Raw genomic sequence first — 21,387 nt, forward strand, 5'->3', positions numbered from 1 at the left:
ACATAGGGTGGCCATTCGTGCCTGGCCAGGATGAACAATGGCTTCTTGTGCTTTTGAATCGTTCTCACATTACTTTGATGTCATACACCGATTAGTCAGCTCAATGCTGCTTTCCAGTCCGACACTAAAATGTACACGTATTTGCATCACTTTGACCGTTCTCTGTAGATCCCACCTTCTCACGCACCACGATTGGTCGATTAACGTACAAAGTCTGCAGGTTATTGGTCAAATGATCATTACCATCATTAAGTATGTAAACAGGAAACCAAAGCCAAAACGTGGATAATTTTAGGCAATATAGAAATCCTGGCCAGGACGTGTCCTGCGAAAATGGCACGAATGGCCACACTATGCTAACATCAGAATTAATGATATGTATTTTCCTCATGACCAACATCCTGGGAGGATTTTCACTGAACATTTACGCTAAAATGTGTCACTAACACTGCCTAATGGAACTACAGAATGATTTTCCCCATCTTCCACTGGTTGGACAGATGTAGTTAAATGAGTCAATGTCAGTGTTGTCGGTTAGAATGCTCAAAATGTAACGCCATACTTTTCTTAGAGCTCAACCTAAGCTTTAAGTGAAGTGACGTGACATTCAGCCAAGTATGGTGACCCATACTCAGAATTTGTGCTCTGCATTTATCCGAAGTGCACACACACACACACACACACTGTGAACACACAGCCATTTATGTTGCGGCGCCTGGGGAGCAGTTAGGGGTTCGATGCCTTGCTCAAGGGCACCTAAGTTGTGGTATTGAAGGTGGAGAGAGAACTGTACATGCACTCCCCCCACCCACAATTCCTGCCAGCCCGGGACTCGAACTCACAACCTTTCGATTGGGAGTCCGACTCTCTAACCATTAGGCCACGACTTCCCAATATGCTGTTTTCCAGGACCAAAGTTTGTGGAAATGAGCTCTTCATATGGAACTGACAGACTGAAGTGAAAGTGGTTAATCTACATCTTACAACATTTCCAAACACGCCTTGCATTTTCAGGCCAGAGCTGTCATGCAGGTATTACAGTCAACAAATCGCATTAAAGCAGGTCAAACAAACATCAGCTTTGAAGAATGAGGCTTGTGGGTGCTACCGATTCTAGAAACATTTCCTGTAGTGACACAATGACTTTTCTGGCAGTTATTTAATGCTAACCTCCATTCGTTTGACACATCCAAATGTATTCCTTTAAATTGCACATATTTGTCAACATATTTAAATTTTCCAGTTGTATTTTTAAGAACTTTCATTAGTCTAATTCATTTAATGAAGAACACTATTGGTTAAATCACAATTCTCAAAAATGATCTACAGTATCAACATCTGAAAAATTGTTAGATAAACCTTTGCTATCAGTTCTACAGGAACCAAACCATACTCTTACAATGTGTCAACATCAATTCTCTGTAATTAAATCATAAACGGAAATTAATGTTGGCTTATAAAAAGCTGGTTTGCTTGTATTCAATGGTTCAGGTGAGAGTAAGTGCTTAGCGTTAAGCTTCCTATGAGGAAAAACAAAGTCTTGGGCTCATGAGTTTGTCTAACAGCTACAATCTCAGAGTTTACTGACAACTTGTGGATGACTGACAGCTGCGGGAAAACCGCCATCAAAGGCCGCATTCAGGACTTCATCCAGAGTGCTGGCGAAAACAAAATCCAGGTCAGCTCGCACATGGGCAGGTATCTCCTCCAGATCTTTCTCATTGCGCTTGGGGATGATAACTCGTTTCAGATTGGCTCGATGAGCTGCCAAGACTTTATCCTTTATACCTCCCACCTGTAGAGATACAAAGTGCATCTTGTGAGATATCAGCAACTTCCGATGATGAATGGCTCTGTGAAGGATGTGCTTTGGGTTCCTCACCGGCAGCACCAGTCCTCTCAGAGTGATCTCTCCAGTCATGGCCACATCAGAGCGCACCAGCCGCCCGCTCAACAGCGAAGCCAGGCACGTTACTATTGTAACACCAGCGGAGGGGCCGTCTTTGGTAACGGCACCTGCTGGGAAGTGCAAGTGGATATCGGTACCCTCCAGAGGGTCAGCGCTGCCTACAACAACAACATTCAAACACATTAGTCAGTCTTGCTTTGAAAATTATTTGGCATCACAAGACAAAATTACATTTATAAATATATTCAAATAAAAAAAAAGTTATTTTGTTAATTGTAATAACACTCAAAAGACTTAATGTAGCATATGTCTGTAACTTACCATTAGTAGAGAGGTAGGTTTTGGCATTGCTGCGGAGCCAGCTGATGGCTAAATGGGCCGATTCCTTCATGACATCACCCAGCTGTCCCGTCAGAGTCAACTGACCGTCTCCTTCCATGCGACTGGCCTCCACAAACATGATCTCTCCACCCATCGGAGTCCAGGCCAGCCCTATCGCCACACCTGGCAGGGTCAGTCGCTCCGAGACCTACAAACATAGACAGCTCTGGTTACGTACTTAACATACTTATCTTAACATGTCAAAATATGAATATATATCTTCATAAACTTTAAAAGTTTAAAAACACAGCAATCCTATGGTTTATTCCCAATACATCTTGAACTTGCCCCATTAAAAGGTAAGAAAGCCTGATTTTATAAACGTTTCAGTAACACTTCAGTATGGGGACCGATCCTCACTATAACTTGGTTCCTTATTAGCATGTCTATTATTCTCATATTGCCTGTTTATTAGTACGTATAAAGCACATATGAAAATATTCTACATCCCTAATCCTAACCAATATTAAACTTAACATTTATATAATAAATATATATAATAATTATTATGTTAATTGATATAATAAAATAAAGAGCCTTCAGGCTTTTATTTGAAACTAACCTCCATTTCAAAGACCGGAGGCCCAAGAATATCCTTGAGGGCAATGTGGTCAATAACAATTGGCATCTCTGGAGGTGACGCTATCCCAGAATCCTCCTCCTTGTTCTCTGTATTCTGGTCTGAAAGATACAAAGATCTTTCATGGGAAACCAGTGAAAACATTGACAGAGTTTTCAGTCCATTTAAAACTCGGGTGTGTCAATATAAAAGAGAGTGATTGGTGTTTCATGAACTAAAAGTCATCTCCATTTAAGCAGAGATAAAACCATATTCAGAAAAGTGAATTACAAGACAGAAAAAAAAAGCTATAAAATTGTATCACGCTGGCACTTGCATTATCATGTCTATTTGAGGCTTTTCATTAAGGAAGGTGACAGACATTGAGGCCGGAGGGGAGAAAAGTGAGAAGAAAAGCGAGAAAGAGAGCTGTCTGAAATAATGGAGAATTATAGGCTGTAGAAAAAAAAATGCCACAGGGGTCCAGCTAAGGGGAGAGCAGGTGCTATCTTCATTTTGGGAGGAAACAATAAGGTATTATAGGTTTTAATATCATACATAATAAAGAAAGCAGCTTCAGGGTGTATTTACTTTCAGCATACGTCCATGTGTCTATTATTTCTTTTTCATTTACCCTTGGTAAGACACACAATTATATACATGCCCCTTGCTGCCCACAAGTCATGTGACTAGACTGTCAATGATATGCAAATGAGTAGCATTATGTTCTGAAGAACAAAGAAAAGTGCATGTGCCATTCTGAGAAAAGACTTTTAATAATGTTTTATAAGATTTTGTTGTATTATGCGGCACGCATTTTCTAGAAAAAAAAACAAACAAAAACTTGCTTTCATAATAATTCATTAAAATGTTGTACCTTTCTCCACCTTATTTTTTGCTAACAAGCCAAAGCAGACCAAGACAAATAATATAAACTATATTATATTGTTTTAAAGGATAACTGAAATGTTGAAATACCTAAACCATGTATTGTTAATTCATGTTGCTGTCACGAACATTAAATATCAACTAAATAGCGTATTTTTAAGATTTAGTAGATTTACAAAACAAAAATCTAAATGCGTTGTGAATTCGGTTTCATGTTGCCATGAAAGCAAAATTAGCCAAAGTTATTTTATTGTCGCATGTCTATGACTTGTGCTGGTCATATAATTATACTTTTGAATATCATCAAAAGTGTATTTCACTAATTCCATTCAAAAAGTGAAACTTGTATATTATATTAATTCATTACACACAGACTGATATATTTCAAATGTTTATTTCTTTTAATTTTGATGATTATAACTGGCAACTAAGGAAAATCCCAAATTCAGTATCTCACAAAATTAGAATATAGCTTAACCTGTTAACTGTCACTCACGTTTTTGAAGATAGACATGAATGTGCATGATACAAACATACATTTTTATATTTCATGACTGAAAACATTTTGTAACATGATTTTGATGTACCATTTACATGGTAATGCAATGTCTGATTTTAAAATGGGTTTTGAAGGATGAATTTTGAGATTTTGTGTTTTCAAGTGATATATAACTTCTGATGATTTCTAAAATGTGATAGAGAAAAAGGCAACGAGGAAGTCTTTTTTTTAAACAAAGGTCAAAGCTCCTTTTGTAATGTAGATTTCTGAGGGTGCACTCTTGTCATAAATTCATCTATTACTTTTCCTACATAATTTTTAACAAAAAATATTGGTAAAATATATATTTGGGAGTCGTAGACCTTTCCAACGATATATAGTTTGTCAAGATTAGATTAGATTTGATTGTAATATAGTATAGTCAACGTAGGCGTCCCGTATACGGGACGGGGTGACATTTAACAGGTTAAGACCAATACAAAGAAAGGATTTTTTTGAAATCTTTGCCAACTAAAAAGTATGAAAATGAAAAGAATGAGCATGTACAGCACTCAGTACTTAGTTGGGGCTCCTTTTGCCTGAATTACTGCAGCAATGTATTAATCAGAGAACATAACTTTGGACAACTCAGCAGCAGTGCACTCCTTTTTGAAGCAAGACGCTTCTCTAATGCTGTCTGTTGTTCAATAGTGGATTGACACAAGGCATGCGACAGCTGAAACCCATGTCTTGCATACGTCTGTGTGTGGTGTTTCTTGACTCCAGCTGCAGTCCACTCTTTGTGAATCTCCCCCACATTTTTGAATGGGTTTTGTTTTACAATCCTCTCCAGGGTGCGGTTATCCCTAATTGCTTGTACACTTTTTTTTCTACCACATCTTTTCCTTCCCTTCGCCTCTCTATTAATGTGCTTGGACACAGAGCTCTGTGAACAGCCAGCCTCTTTTGCAATGACCTTTTGTGTCTTGCCCTCCTTGTGCAAGGTGTCAATGGTCGTCTTTTGGACAATTGTCAAATCAGCAGTCTTCCCCATGACTGTGTAGCCAACAGAACTAGACTGAGAGACCATTTAAATACTTTGCAGGTGTTTTGAGTTAATTAACTTATTAGGGTGTGGCACCAGGTGTCTTCAATATTGAACCTTTTCACAATATTCAAATTTTCTGAGATACTGAATTTGGGATTTTCCTTAGTTGTCAGTTATAATCATCAAAATTAAAAGAAATAAACATTTGAAATATATCAGTCTGTGTGTAATGAATTAATATAATATACAAGTTTCACTTTTTGAATGGAATTAGTGAAATACACTTTTGATGATATTCAAAAGTATAATTATATGACCAGCACCTGTATATGTATATATGTATATGTATATATGTATATGTATATATACATATGTATGTATATATATATATATATATATATATATATATATATATATATATATATATATAAACTGCAGATGCCAACTTTAAAACTGCACTCAATAGTTTTTATTCATTACAAATATATATTTAAAAAATCCATTAATTAATTTATTTGAATGTTTATGCATTTAAAATATACAAATTATGCATTTAATATTTTTTTTATTTTTTTATTTTCATATAAGAAAACAAGGAAATATATTAGAATTAATTTGATTTCATTTAACTGATTTTAATTATTTTATTTTATTTAGACAGAAAAATATAAAAAAGTGCTTTTGAAAAATGTTTAAAAATTATGCCTTCGTAATAAAAGTGGGATGGAGCTGGGAGTGGGGGGTATGTTGGTCACATGACTGGCCAAATTGTTCAGGATTTTACAATCCTACGGTCAGATGCCATAAGTAGCTGAAAACTTTTGCAGAAAATTACATTAACAGTATATTCAGTTTCAGCCTGTGCAACATATAAAAAGTTCACCTTTAAAGAGCATCAGAGTTTTGCTCCTTTATAAGGAGTCGGATGGATACTTGAACAGCCAGCTCATTTATTTCCCTGTAACTTAAGAGGTTAATGCAGACACTGAACAGTAAGAAGATTGAGATGTCCTGAATGTACTGAAAGAGTTAACAGCAGGAAGCACATTCGACAGCTGTCATGATGTTCACGCTAAGAGCAACACCTGCTACAGAGAGACTGAAACTAAATAAAAGCGGTCATACACACGTTTCAAAGCTTTATTCTGGCCGTCAGGCAACATAGAGAGCAAAAGAAAAACCCCTGACCCTCATCTCTCTAAATCTGATTGCACACGTGGGCCATGCAGGAGAGGACTGAGAAGCAGAGTTGGGCTAAATCAGAGTCTGAACAGAGTGTTAACTGGCTGCCCGATTACTTCTGTTACAGAGGAGCAGCTGTGGCGAGACGCGAAGGGGGGTTCTAAGGCCGTCTGTTAGCACGCTTTACCCTCCTCCACCCCTCAGGGGGCCCATGCTTAGAGAGATTGATGACCAATATGTGCATGTGTGTGCTAAGGTTTTCATAATGTGTGAGACTAGTTTTTCTGACTGTACGTTTCATAATTTCTCAGCGTGGGTTTCCTACACTTCTAGAGTAAGTGTGTACTTGTTCCATCTGTGTGGCACAGCGAGGGTAAGTATATGTTATGGATTGTGCTGAAGTCAGCATGGAATGCTAAACCCTTTCTGAGCCACTGCTGTAGACATACTGAACACCCGATAGACATACAGAAGCATTCCTCAACCAGATCACCTCCTACCAGATGCAGGACTAGTGGTCCATGATTATGGGGATCTTTAAGGACAACACTGAAGCCATTATTTAAAGAGAGGGTGAATAAAAATAAATGAATAAATAAAACTCCAGTGATAGTAAAATATGTCATTTATTTAAAACAAATTATATATTTCATATTTTAGACATAATTAACTATTGTTTAAAAAATAGTTTTAATAAAATAAAATTATATAATTATATATAATTTAATGCAATTGTTATTTTATGAAATAAAATGAAATGTTTCCCTTTTTAAAATAAAAATAAAAAAGAAAAGAAAATTTATTTATTTTAACATTTTTATATATTTAGAATTTTATATTATAGTTAATTTAATTTATTATAATTTAATTGTTTTTTTTTAATAAATAATTTTGCACTGACAATAAAATAACTACTTATTTTAATATTTGTATGTTATATATTCAATATATTATATAAGAATTTAATTATAACAAATGATAACCATTTGATTTAACTTTTTTATATGAAAAATATTCTAATTCAATTTATTATAATTTCATTTTTCATTTCATTAAATACATTTTTTATGATACAATAACAATTATTGCATTTATAATATTATATATTTAATGTATTATATTAACTTATTATAATTAAATTTAATTGAAATAATGTTTTTGAATAGAGTTTTTATTCAAGCAGCTGAATCAGGCTTGGCATTGAAAGTGAATTCTGCCTCATAATTACAGTGTGTCCAAGTTGTGCAATGTGTTTTCAGCAACATATACATTTTCCTATTCTCAATGAAAGCAGAATACTGCACACAGTATCATCCCAACCAATCAGAACCCACTTTAGATTTAATATATAGCTTTGTGTAAATGTTTTCCATCCAATGATATTTCAGTGTGGGCAGTGATTGCCATCTGGACGCAACAAAGACAAGAGCACACTGGAACAGACTGTTTTATCTTTGCCCAAAGGCTATGAGCATCAATCCTGAGTCTACGACTGAAGCAGAGCCGGGGGACCTGGTGTGATTCCAGCTGTAAACAACAATGATGTGTGAGATGAAAAAGTCCCAGTTTTACCTGCATGTTGTTCAGTGGGGGACTCTGCTCTAGAGACCCTATGACCTTCAGCGACCTTCACAGCCACTGCTCGACAGATGGCCCCGATCTTCCTCTCCAAAGAGCGCACGCCTGCCTCCCGTGTGTACCTACAAACACGTTCACACCAAATCACTGTCATTACTGCCGCCACTGCTGAGCCAGGGCCATGTATTAATACCTTTTTAGCAGATAATTATCCCAAAATTAGCAACCTCTGAGGTAATTAATTAGTTTGTTCTGCAAACATCTCTAATTGACAATCCCTAATGGACTACAGACATTTAGAAGTTCTGTGAATCATATTTCATAAATACATCTTTCATAAATATATATATAGACACATACATACATATCTATATATAAAAATTATTTTCTACACAATATATATATATATATATATATATATATATATATATATATATATATATATATATATATATATATTTATGTATATCATATGTGTATATTTAAATTGTGTATATATATATATATATATATATATATATATATAGTATAATATTTTTTTAATTGTCATAATATATATATATATATATACACACAATTTAAATATACACATATGATATACATAAATATACATAAATATATATATATATATATATATATATATATATATATATATATATATATATATATATATATATATATATATAAATAATTTAGATTTTTTTTTTTAAATGTCAGTATTTTTATTTACACAGTTATAAATATATATATATAAATGTTTTCTATATTATATAGATGTATATATTTGCTATATACATACATACATATATATTTATATATTATTTGACAATGACTGCTCCTGTTTGGACACTTTAATCTGGGCCTTCTGTCCTCCATGCGAGTTATCAAGTGCCGTTATCAGCCTGAACCTCTTTAAAATACAAACCCTGAGTGTGTGTGTGTGTGTGTGTGTTTGTGTGCATACTTGCTGATGATTTCCTTTGTGGTGTCCTGGGGGATCTGGAGCTGTTGTGGGGTCAGTCCGTGCTGCTCCAGCTGATGAGGGATCAGGTGCCGATGGGCGATTTCTACCTTCTCCTCCTGGGTGTATCCTAATGAGACACACGCTGCTATTCAGAACACAAATTACAATAAACTAATCAAGTATTTAACTACAGAACCATCTGCTCGGTTGTAGGATAGAGTTAATTGTGTTCGAGTTCAAATAGGCAGGAATTAATCACGTAAAATGTCACATCGTCAATTCCACATCCTGCTGTCTTTTTTTTTTTTTTTGTCCGAAACTGAACTCTGACCTGGCACCTGGAGGACCTCCATTCTGTCCAGTAAGGCAGGGGGGATGGTGGCCGTGCTGTTTGCTGTGGCGATGAAGAGGACTTGTGAGAGGTCAAACGGCACGTTGAGGTAATGGTCGGTGAAGCTGTGGTTCTGCTCCGGGTCCAGAACCTGATAAAGGTCACAGTTTAATTGCACAATATTCCGTGGGTCTATAAGGTACAGTTTATGGGGGACTTCTTTAAAATACACTTCTGTCAGACTCAGCACTAGATAGTACATTACCAAAACTAACACTGTCAACATTTATTATTTTATTAAGGATTCACATATCATCATACAGTTCCTAGATACATATATGTATCAATCCCAGTAATATTTTTGTACAATATTAATTAACTTAAGACATGTTGCCATATCAAACAATCAGTAAATTAACTGTGGCCTCATGAATCTGAAGTATACTATATAATTATATAATAATAAGGCTCACAAAAGCATTTTTTCCTGAGGCCAGCATATTTTTTGCAATTGTTTGTAATTGGAGCACTTTGTATTTTCAAAAATAGGTGCCGAGCACTGTGCATGGGTTGTTAAAAAATGGTTAACTTTGGGTAAAACAGCACTGTCGCTTTGGTCACTTTATTTTTATTCCAATTCTTAAACAATTAACTACGACTTTTGCCTCAATAAACTTCTGATTTGCTTCTCTTAGTAGTAGTTAGTTTTAGGTAGATGTTAAATTAAGGTATTAGGTAGGATTAGGGATGTAGAATACGGTTATGAAGAATATTTGAATGTGCTTTATAAGTACTTATAAACAGCCAACATGTTAATATTATGCATGCTAATTATGCAACTACTTAATAGTGATAATTGGTCCCTATACTAAAGTGTTACCGTCACTTTTTACCCACGAAGCTCTCGAGCAAGTTTGAGACAGTTCCACGAATCTTTATGAATGACTCATTGAAAAGAACCAGTTTGTAATAGTCATCTGTTTGTGAATCAGACATCAAGGTTTTTGTTGTTGCATGAAGAAAATACCATAAAGGTGCAGTCACATTTACCATTGTTTGGCAAATGTTTGGAGTCATAACAGTCATTTTAACAAGAATCCATTTTACTGGGAATTTCACTTGATGGTCAAAAGATTCGTCAATGTAGATTTGCGAAAAAGTGAAATTCCCAATAAAATGGATTCTTATTAAAATGACTCGTGACTGGGTTAACCAGGAAGAGTTTCGCTGTCGCTTTGACTTTGAAATTAACTTCTGAACTGTGCTAATTTGAAAATGTGAAAGTAACTAAATTACACCAAGCTCACAAGATGGCCATCTGAGGTGTTACGCACATCTGTAGCACAAACAGTGCAAGATGAGTTACATGCTAAAATTTAAAAATTTAAAACAACACCACTATAGCTAGCAACAACCACTTCCAAACAATTTGTTTTGAAATGCTTCCTCTAAATAAAGCATGCTTGCTCTTAGCTTCTGACTAAACAAACACAGGGTTTTCTGCTGAGCTTGCCAGGTCACGTCCGCCCTGTGCTGAACTTCCCTATATCTCTCTTCATCTGGAGTACGATGAAAAGGGTCACATGTTTTACAGTACGAGATGAGCGTCACTCCCCAGATGGTTTTTGAGTGGCTATCTTCTGATTACAGGATACAGACTTCTCATCTCTTGTAAAAGTGTAAGATGCATTTCTTCTTCTGGACTGTAGTAAAAACGCATCATGCCAGGAGATAAGAGGATTACAATCACAGATATAAAGATGTTCAGGAACAGCTGCGTCACAGGAGATATTTGAATATTTATCTCAGTGAAAACAGACTGGCTTATGTGCATTCAAGTTTATGAAAAAATGTTATACTGTGCAAAGAAGGGACAACAAACCTATTGCCTGCCTCCTGTAGTATGCATGCACTTACCTTGCATGCAAACTGATCTTGTAGACCACACACAAACAATTGCAAAAAAAACTTTTTCTTTCAGTATTTTGGCATATAATGTCATGCAGTATTAACATGTCTGGGTAATATCACACTGGTCAGTTTTGCACTATTCCATCTCCAGCATATCACATTCCATCCACTTTTATAAGGTCAATATTACCATACTGAAAATGAATTCATTCATTCACTGGAAACGTCCAGTTTATAAATTGTTACTTTTAAAATATATTGTTACTTTTGATAAGAAAAAGTCTCACCTGTCAAATTATGCCCATCTTTTTTCCAGAAATTCAAACAATTACTGCTATTTTGATGCTCTTTGCTGTGGCGCAGCAGATCGCGATATAAACACCTCAGTACAAACAGCACCACGGAGCTTGAGTGACTGTGACTATACCTTCTTCTTTACCTCTAGTTTAAACTTGAAATAAACATGAATGAACACCTCATGCACCATAATCGCCCAATCTGTGTTTCAACCATGGAAAGACGTCACTAAAACAGCTTGTAAACAAAATAGCATTGTAGTCTGAGACTGGTCAAGGCAAGTAGCAGTTGTAACATAGATGTAGCGCCTCTCACCTCCAGCAGGGCGGCAGCAGGATCTCCCTGCAGGCTCTTCCCCAGTTTGTCCACCTCGTCCAATAAAAAGACAGGATTGTTTACCCCAACAGTCTTCAGTCCATTTATAATGCGACCAGGCATGCTACCTACATATGTACGCCTGAGGACCGAGACACATGGAGATAAAGTGGGAGTGGGAAGAAAGTATCAAGATAAAGAGATAAATGATGAAGTAGAAAATGAAAGGAGTGAAAAAAAAGAAAGAAAAAAAAGATCTGTATCAGTGCTCCGGTGGGCAAACAAAAGAAAAGATCACAATCATCCTACATAGCGACCTGAAGTGCAACTGTTTTGACGCAGTCCCATTCAAGTCGCTGTTGGCTGTCTGTAGGGGTCACTGCTGATGGAACATAATTGATGTGCTGCGTAACAGGTTACAGCATGAATCACAAATGCAATTTTAAAATGAATAAATATAATGAATAACTTCTTGATAATGTTACTGGATGAGGCACGGATGCATCTGATGTGGTTGAAAACACTAAAACTAGTATTTCATCCTACTGAACTGACAAAAGACAGGATGCAAAGACAGACAGGATGGAATTGTGCCCTAATTACAGTCATTAGGTGCTGCAAGACTGTCATTAAACTTTATGCACTATACTGTAGTAAACTAATGCAGTGTGTGAGAAAAGTCTCATAAGAGCGGTTTGTCCTAAGGACACATTTTCCGTATGTGAGTGTGAGGTCTGACGTTAACCAATCAGAGAACACAAAGGCTCGCCCTGGCCTGCAGGGTGTCATGATTGTTATCACCTTCTAGGTTCTAAAGTGTCAAGAGATCAGAGGGAACATCAAAGAAATCATTAGTGCAGGGCATGGTTTAAGGTTTCTCTCGTTATAGAAGAGGCACTACGTAACGTCTCTTTGTTGGGTTCATCACAGTCTGTTACCTCAATCTGACGCATCTGCACACATTTGCATCGCCGCATGCTTCACATGTTGGTGGTGACTCACCATTTGATGGCAAAACAACGCCTGAATAGCTATATTGAGTTTCAGTGTCTAAAGGATCTCGGATTAGTAATGTAACACCAGGGTTAATCACAGTAACATCAGGGTTGGGTCCCAAGATTTAGCAATGCACTGGAAATATGGCCTTTTTTAGAAGTAATCTTAACAGATGGTTAATGTTTATATAGTACACACTATAGGATTGTGCCAATAGATGATATTTATATGAAGTGTTTTTTAAAAGTGCAGAAACTCGAGCAGGATTTAAATTGGTGATGGTGATTCATGTTCTTTACTCGTTTTCTGTAACTACTGTTTGAATAACTGAGGAAATTTAATATTATAATTAATAACTTACAATGTTTCTATTAAATTGTTATCATGTTAAAAACAAATTCAGTCATATTTAAAACATTAGGCTGCTTTTAGCCATACGCTGGAGTTGGTTCACTTTCTAGCAATGAAACTATTGGTGATCTTGGAGGCTAAAGATATGACGGTTTGACAGTTAAACATATTGTCCAAAACTAACACACTATCTATCAAAGGTTTGGGGTTAGTATTGTTGTTTTGGAAAGAAATCAATACTTGTATTATGCAATGAAGCAATAATTTGATCAAAAGTGAGAGAAAAGTATTTTACATCAGTACAAAAATATTTAAAATAAATATTGTTCTTTTATTTATTAAAGAATCCTGAAAAATCTATCGGTTTACACAAGAATATTAAGCATGTTTAAAAAATGATCATAAAAAAAAAAATCTTGAGCAACAAATCAGCGTATTTTAATGACTTGATCATGTGACACTGACACTGTAGTAAAGGCTGCTGAAAATTTGCCATCACAGGAATAAATGACATTTTAAAATATATTAAAAAAGAAAACTGTTGTTTTAAATTGTACAAATATTTCACAATATAACTTTTTGATCAAACAAATGCAGCCTTGGTATGCATAAGATTCTTCTTTTTAAAAACACTTTTTAAAAATCTTACCAAACCCCAAATTTTTAACCATAGTGTATATTTATGTGCAGTCAGACTTTTGATTATCAGTCTGAAGTCTTCCCACACACTTTATGCTGTCCAAGAAAAGCCTACATAAAATAGAATTATCTGTCTGACTTGCATATAAATGTTTCTTCTTCTAAGCAGTCTGACACTGAGACTATATGTATCATATAGCATACGTGTTTGAAGATCAGACATTGAGTGTGACACCTTTATAACGACCTCTCACCTGTGGCCACGGATGTCAGACTGATCACAGACTCCTCCTAAGGCAATGCGATGGAACTCTCGACCCAAAGTGCGAGCAATGGAACGCCCGACGCTGGTCTTTCCCACACCAGGTGGTCCTACAAAACACAGTATCGGACCCTTAAGGGTGCTCTTGAGCTGCCGCACTGCCAGATACTCCAGCACCCTTCTCTTCAGCTTCTCCATGGCATAGTGATCATTATCCAAGAGCACCCGTGCCGCACGGATGTCCAGGCAATCTGTTTAGACAACAATAACAGAGATGAGAGTTCAAATAATGCAGATATACACAACCGTTCAATAGCTTGGGCTCAGTAAGATTTCTTTTTAAAGATATTTATACTTTTGTTTAGCATGGATGCATTAAATTTAGCAGTAAAAACATTTTTTAATGTTACACAGGTATTTCGATTTAAAATAAATGCTGTTCTGTTTATATTAATCAATGAACCAAATATAATGATTTTTTTGCTTTAATAATAATAATAATAAATGTTCTTGAGCTCTAATCAGCATATTATAAAAATTTCTAAAGAATCATGCGTCACAGAAGACTGGAGTGTTGGCTGCTGAAAATTCAGCTTTGCCATCACAGGAATAAATTATATTTTAAAATATATTCAAATAGAAAACAGTTATAGGAATATTGCTTTTTTATTTTTTTGTTTATTTTTTTGGTGACCAAAAACATAAAAACATTTTTTACAGACCCTATTTGAACTGTAATTTATAATAATAATAATAATAATAATAATAACAAAATAATGCATATTATTGCTTGAAATTGCAACAACTTGAAATACATAAACAATTTCTTTATTTACTTTTCTTGTCATTAATTTATAGTAAATTACTATATATATCTATGCACAATTGCTTCACCCTTGATTGCACGCATGCTGTAAATATTTTGAAAGGAATGTGAGTATTTTATCAAAGACATATGCATTGCCACTGCCTTATGTAATAAGATACAGACATACATGGGGCTGTCTCAAAGTAAACCTAAACTGGGCACAGAATTTTTTTATGGTTCTCACAAATCATGGATTGTCTATTCTGCATTTACAGCAGAACATTCCTGTAAGGCCAGACCTCTCTATTCCCAGCTTTCAAGCGCCGATCTAAACCACTAAATCAGTTTTCTTCTAATGCAGTCCCACCCTCGAGCATTGAGCTTAAAACACTGTGAAATGGACTTCATGTACATGAGACTTTCCCAACAGAATTCCAGCCCCAAGGCCTGTTACACATCAAGCAAGGGAAATTCAGAAGTGTGTGTGTGTGCGCACACATTTAATCACATGTGCATGTTTGTTTGAGACCCTCATGGATATAGATCTTATTTCAAGGCTTGCTATAACCTTAGGATAATAAGTAATGCATAAATTTTTGTACATGAGTTTGCAAGTAAGTAGTTAAAAATTAGCTGCAATCCAGCACACGGAACAATTACAAAACAAAAAACATTAAAGAATATAAATGTATGTTTAATGCTTCTCAACATATGGCCAAACATTCTAGCTTTACTTGAGTTCTCAGCGTCCTCCATGTGGCCACACGTTAACAGTTCAAATCTCTCTCCACCTCTTGACTGAGAGCTACTCGTTTCACAAAATGCGGTAAAAGTCTCCCTCTACTGGTGGCTCCTTCAAACTGTTAGATTAAATTAGTTATTTTATTTAAATATTTAGTTAAATCAACTCAAAGCAAATTATTTAAATACACCATTTAACATTCTATTAAACCTTTTTTTAAACATTCAACTTGTTTATTATACATATTATGGTAACAATTACACAGGCCATTTAGAAAAAAAAAAAGAAAAAAAAAATGTTATATATATATATATACACATACACACACACACACACACACACACACACACACACACACACACACACACACACACACACACACACGTGCTGGTCATATAATTAGAATATCATCAAAAAGCTGATTTCAATAATTACATTCAAAAAGTGAAACTTGTATATTATATTAATTCATTACAAACAGACTGATATTTTTCAAATGTTTATTTCTTTTAATTTTGATGATTATAACTGACAACTAAGGAAAATCCTAAATTCAGTATCTCAGAAAATTTGAATATTGTGAAAAGGTTCAATATTGAAAACACCTGGTGCCACACCCTAATCAGTTAATTAACTCAGAACACCTGCAAAGGCCTTTAAATGGTCTCTCAGTCTAGTTCTGTAGGCTACACAATCATGGGGAAGACTGCTGACTTGATTGTTGTCCAAAAGACTGCCATTGACACTTTGGACAAGGAGGGCAAGACACAAAAGGTCATTGCAAAAGAGGCTGGCTGTTCACAGAGCTCTGTGTCCAAGCACATTAATAGAGAGGCGAAGGGAAGGAAAAGATGTGGTAGAAAAAAAAGTGTACAAGCAATAGGGATAACTGCACCCTGGAGAGGATTGTAAAACAAAACCCATTCAAAAATGTGGGGGAGATTCACAAAGAGTGGACTGCAACAAGAAACAAGCTAAATCAGTTGTGCTGCTTAATATTCTTTTAAGCAATACGTTTTTCCAAGATTATCTGAGCAATAGAACAACATTTATTTGAAACAGAACACTGTAACAGTGTAAAAGTCTTTATTGCTCTTTTGACCAATTTAATACATGATATTAAAAAATATCTCCAAGTTAAAAAAAAAAAAAAAAAAATATATATATATGTGTGTGTACACTTTAAATACCCAAACGTTTACTAGTTTAAATATCATAAGATGGATTACGCATGGATGGAATAACTAAATTCCTTATTGCCATATTAAATACTATGTATTTAATTATATTTAGCATTATATTATCTATAAAATGTAGTATAATATACTACTTAAAGGTTAGACATAAATATGTTTAATAATTAATCATAAGTGAGCAATTCTATTAGTAAACTTCATTCAAAAAACAACGATGGATGTAATGGGAAAAAATATTTTGTTTTTGTTTAATTTTTAATTGAATTTTATTTTATTTTCCTTTCTAACCTGTAGTGCTCTTGCTCCAGGGAAGCTCTACCATCATCTCCAGATAGTTGCGGGTGAGAGCATACTCTGGCATGGACTGTGGCATCTTTTTTAATCTGTGTAAAAAAGAAGAAGAAAAAACATTCCCTGAGATAGATGAGGAAGAAATCCTGGAAAGAACCATTTTGTCAGGGGGAGCCACTAATGTTTTATTAATTAAACTGTAAAGATAATGACTTCTTTGTAATACATTTAAGAACAACAGAACAGATGCGGGTCACTGGTCAGGAAAAAGTCCCTTGCCATCTAGCACGTAGATAACCATGTGGTTTCCTCTTAAAAAAAAAAATAGCAGAACGTACCGTTTTAGCTCCTTGACACACACACGCAGTGCTGCTTCTGGCATAGCTGCTGCCTTCACCTTCTTCTCCAGCATAGCCATGTCATCCCCATCTTCATCCTCTTCCTCCTCATCCAGCGAGAACTGACGGCCTGGAAACACACCGCCTTTACGGATGGCCAACACCTAGGGGAAAGGAGGAGGACAGAACAGGATAGAACAGGACGTGTGGAGGAGGGTGTTTATGAGGCAGAGGAGAAACAGATGTTGGCCTACTCTCTTGTCATCGTCAGGTCTGAGTTTGCGGGTCTTTTGCAGCAACTTGAGCCCCTCAATTTGTCTGGTGAGCAGGGGAAGAGCCTTCTTAAACCGTTCTTCCAAGTCTACTGCATCCAGCACCTGCCAACAAACAAAAATACATCAAAATGCTGGCATATTTAGTTGTATGATCACACTAGGCAAATCATTTGCACCTGCAGTTTCTCTTTGTTGGAAGTGCGGATCATGGCGGCCAGGACATCTGGTAGGGTTTCTCTGGGCAGACTGTCCAACAGCCGCCTGAGTTTAGCCACCACAGGCACTGACATGTCCAACATCCCAACCAGCTAGACAAAGAGAGAACAGATAACACTGTCAATACACTGAATCAAAAGCCTACATGCAATGAATCATCCTGTAGCATTTGGCAAAGAATGAAGCCTTTATATTCATTCATTGTTTAAATGATGACTCACTATATAGATGACTGGTGCCAAATGGGAAAAAAAAAAAACTCACAATCACATTCATCTGTTCTTCAGTCATGACAAAATTATGGCCTTGATTATTACTATTGTTCATATCTGTTAGCAATATCTTTTTTGAAAACTTTGGATGCCATTTAAGGACATTTTTGTTTAAATTGTAGACCATTACACGACAAATCTATCGAATTCACAAGTTGAATATATTTTTGCTGTTAAAACAAAAGAAGTGTTTGGTAAAAGTAGGTATGTGACCTGATTGGTTACAGGAGTTCTTGAGAAAGAGACAAGATTATTGACTGATTTATTATTTATGCATGTATTTAATTTAGTGCTGTCAAATGATTAATCATGATTAATCACATCCATAATATATGTGTGTGTTCTGTGTATATTTATTTTGTATATATAAATACACACTCATATAGTATATATTGTAAAAATATTTACATGTATTTACATGTCTATATTTATATTAATATAATTTATATTATAAATAAGTATATTTAATATATAAAAAAAATTCTTCTGAAATATACACATGCATGTGGGTGTTTATATATATATATACACATACACACACACACACACACACACACAGTAAACATAAATAAACTTATTTTGGATGTGATTAATCACGATTAATCATTTGACAGCACTAATTTATTTAGACATTTATGTTACAAGAGACTTCAGTTACTTTTAAACTTTCTATTTATCAAAGAACCCTGAAAAAAAATGTAATAGCATATTAGAATGATTTCTGAAGGATCATGTGAGAATGAAGAATGTAATATCTGTTAGAAATGTAGCTTAGCCATCACAGGAATATATCACATTTAAAAAATACATTACAAAAAAAATTAATACTAATAATTTTAATGGCAATGGTATTTCACAATATTGCTGACTTTACTGTATTTTTGGTCATCGTATTGGATTTGGTGACCGTATAAGACATCCTTAAAAAATATCAAAAAGTTTTAACATATTATATTATATATTACAATAATATCTGTGATTTCAGGATGCTGTGGCAATAGCCTGGTATTTTTATAAACTATTAACAGAATCATTACACAAACAAAAACGCAGGTTCCTTTACTCCTGACCTGTACAGCTGCCTGGTAGAACCTCTGTGACAGCTCCCCCAGCTCTCCATCAGCCTGATCTCCCTCTGTGTACTGCTCCAGTTTGTCAAGCTGTTCCACCTCGGCCACGGGGAAGGGTCTCTCTCTCAGCAGCTGGGTCACACGAAAGCGACACAACCCCGTAATGAGCAAAGTGTAGTGCGGTTTTGGCCAGTTGCTCCCCACAACCTGAACTGCCAGTCCTGCCGTGCCAATACTGAGAAGACAGAAGTACAGATTCAAGTAATGAGCCCTGGGGTTTGTTTCCTTTCAAATCTAATTTATGAAATCCAAGGTTTGTTTTATGCCAACCCTGCCATCTAACAGAAGCACAGATTATACTGAATAACGATTATAAATAAAAACAATGTTTCTGTTTACAATTCTTCTAAACATTGAAATTGTGTATTACAAAAGCTAAAATGTGACTGAGTTAATGTACATATATTAAGTACTGTATATTGGAAATGCTGGTCGTGAGTTAAAACCAAGTGAGTTGCCAACATAGACAGCATCACAATCTTGCTTGGAAATGCTTTCATGATTATTGGATAAGCATTTTAAGATTTTTTGATTGCTGGGGAGGATCTCCATTTTGTATGGAGGATAAATAGCTTTCTAAACCAGCATGTAGAGCATAGCCAGATAAGTTCACATTTACTGTAACATTTCTATGACTGTTAACATTTTATATTTATATAATTACATTACATTTACAAGCTCTGGCTTTTTATATTCTCAAATTTTTTCTCTCTCTCTCTTTTTTTCTTTTTTACTTTGAGGCAGCCATTGATTGCTGAAAGAGCAGAGACTACCAAGGTTAAAGTCCAACTTCTGCTCAAACGAATATTCTAGTAAACAAACACTGCTGCTAGTAGTATGTAACATGTAACAAGGAAATAAATAAATAAAAATGTAGTTTAATGTTTACTTTGGAATATTATTCAACTACAGGTTCTCAGGGTGAAGTTCAGTGAACATAAAATTGTATCTGCCATGTATGTCAGTCATCATACTAACAAACGTTAACGTTACCATGGGGGAAAAAAAGATCTGTGAATATGCAAAAGTGACACATTATAAACTTTTACAATACAATTAAATTTTACCCATTGTTTGTATCATAAAATCATAACAAATGACTAACGTTATGGGACCTCCTTCAAATGGTTTCATAAGCAAACTGGATGACAGTTCCTGCAGCGTCTCTGACCTGTGTAAAGACGGGAGCTCTTCGCTGTCATGCTCGGGGTCTCTGGTGTTAGGAATAACCCCGATGATAGTGCTTTTTAGCGAGGTGCCCTTCAGCAGTCTGCTCTTGACTAACTGCATGTTTCTCGCCGTGTCGACGCTGATTCTCATGGTCGAGCCCGGTAACAGCACTCCATCGTGAGTGCACAGCAAAGGCAGCCGGCTGGGGATTTGAATACCACTGTTGGATGACATTTTGCAGGGTTTTTGTTAGACCTTTATAGTTTAAAACTACTAATCGCAGTGAACTAAGGCGCATGGAACGCCTTCATCGTATGACAAACTAGGACAAATGAAAACAGGAAGCTGGAACTACGAAAGGTGCAGTAGGACAATCTTGGTGTGCAAACGGAAACGCCTAGTTTTTGTGTAACCACGCAGAGTGCAGTCAAATGTACACTGCGTTATCTTTCTTTGTAGAGTGTTTACTTAAATATGCTTTGGAGACGCATTTGCAAAATCTGGAAAGAACGGGTAAAATTTGAGGCGGCCGGGACAGAATCTTTATTGATATTGCTATTAAACTAGCTTTTGAATCTTTTTGTATTCTACAAAATATTTAATCTTTTGTTTTTCTTTTGAATTATTATGCAATTAACAAAAGCAAAAAAGACCTCTAACAGTAGCTTGCTCTATTCTATTTCTGTATATCATTGCTCTTTTGTTGATTTTGATTGCTTCCATTGTCCTCATTTGTAAGTTGCTTTGGATAAATGTAAAATGTAAATGTAAACTTCAAATTATTTAAATATACTAAAACAATCTAAGAGAAGTGCCTGAAAACGCTATAAATCAAAATGTACAATAAGTAAAAATATTTC

The 21,387-nt window shown here is 35.4% G+C and overlaps 1 protein-coding gene across 1 annotated transcript; it reads right to left on the bottom strand.

The window, feature by feature from the left end:
• Positions 1-1,140: 1,140 nt before the first annotated feature.
• On the bottom strand, positions 1,141-20,761 carry LOC113118343 (lon protease homolog 2, peroxisomal). The gene is made up of 15 exons (XM_026287433.1): positions 20,529-20,761; positions 19,298-19,532; positions 17,916-18,047; positions 17,719-17,841; positions 17,465-17,628; positions 17,124-17,218; positions 14,082-14,340; positions 11,842-11,983; positions 9,319-9,469; positions 8,988-9,114; positions 8,018-8,145; positions 2,853-2,971; positions 2,231-2,438; positions 1,883-2,067; positions 1,141-1,795 (listed from the first exon to the last, which is right to left on the bottom strand). Exons 1-15 carry the CDS (start codon positions 20,759-20,761, stop codon positions 1,574-1,576), a joined length of 2,523 nt encoding a protein of 840 aa, XP_026143218.1. The 3' UTR covers positions 1,141-1,573.
• Between the last annotated feature and the right edge of the window lie 626 nt (positions 20,762-21,387).

This window comes from Carassius auratus, chromosome 18, assembly GCF_003368295.1.
Source record: "Carassius auratus strain Wakin chromosome 18, ASM336829v1, whole genome shotgun sequence".
In the NCBI taxonomy this organism is placed as follows: Eukaryota; Metazoa; Chordata; class Actinopteri; order Cypriniformes; family Cyprinidae; genus Carassius; species Carassius auratus.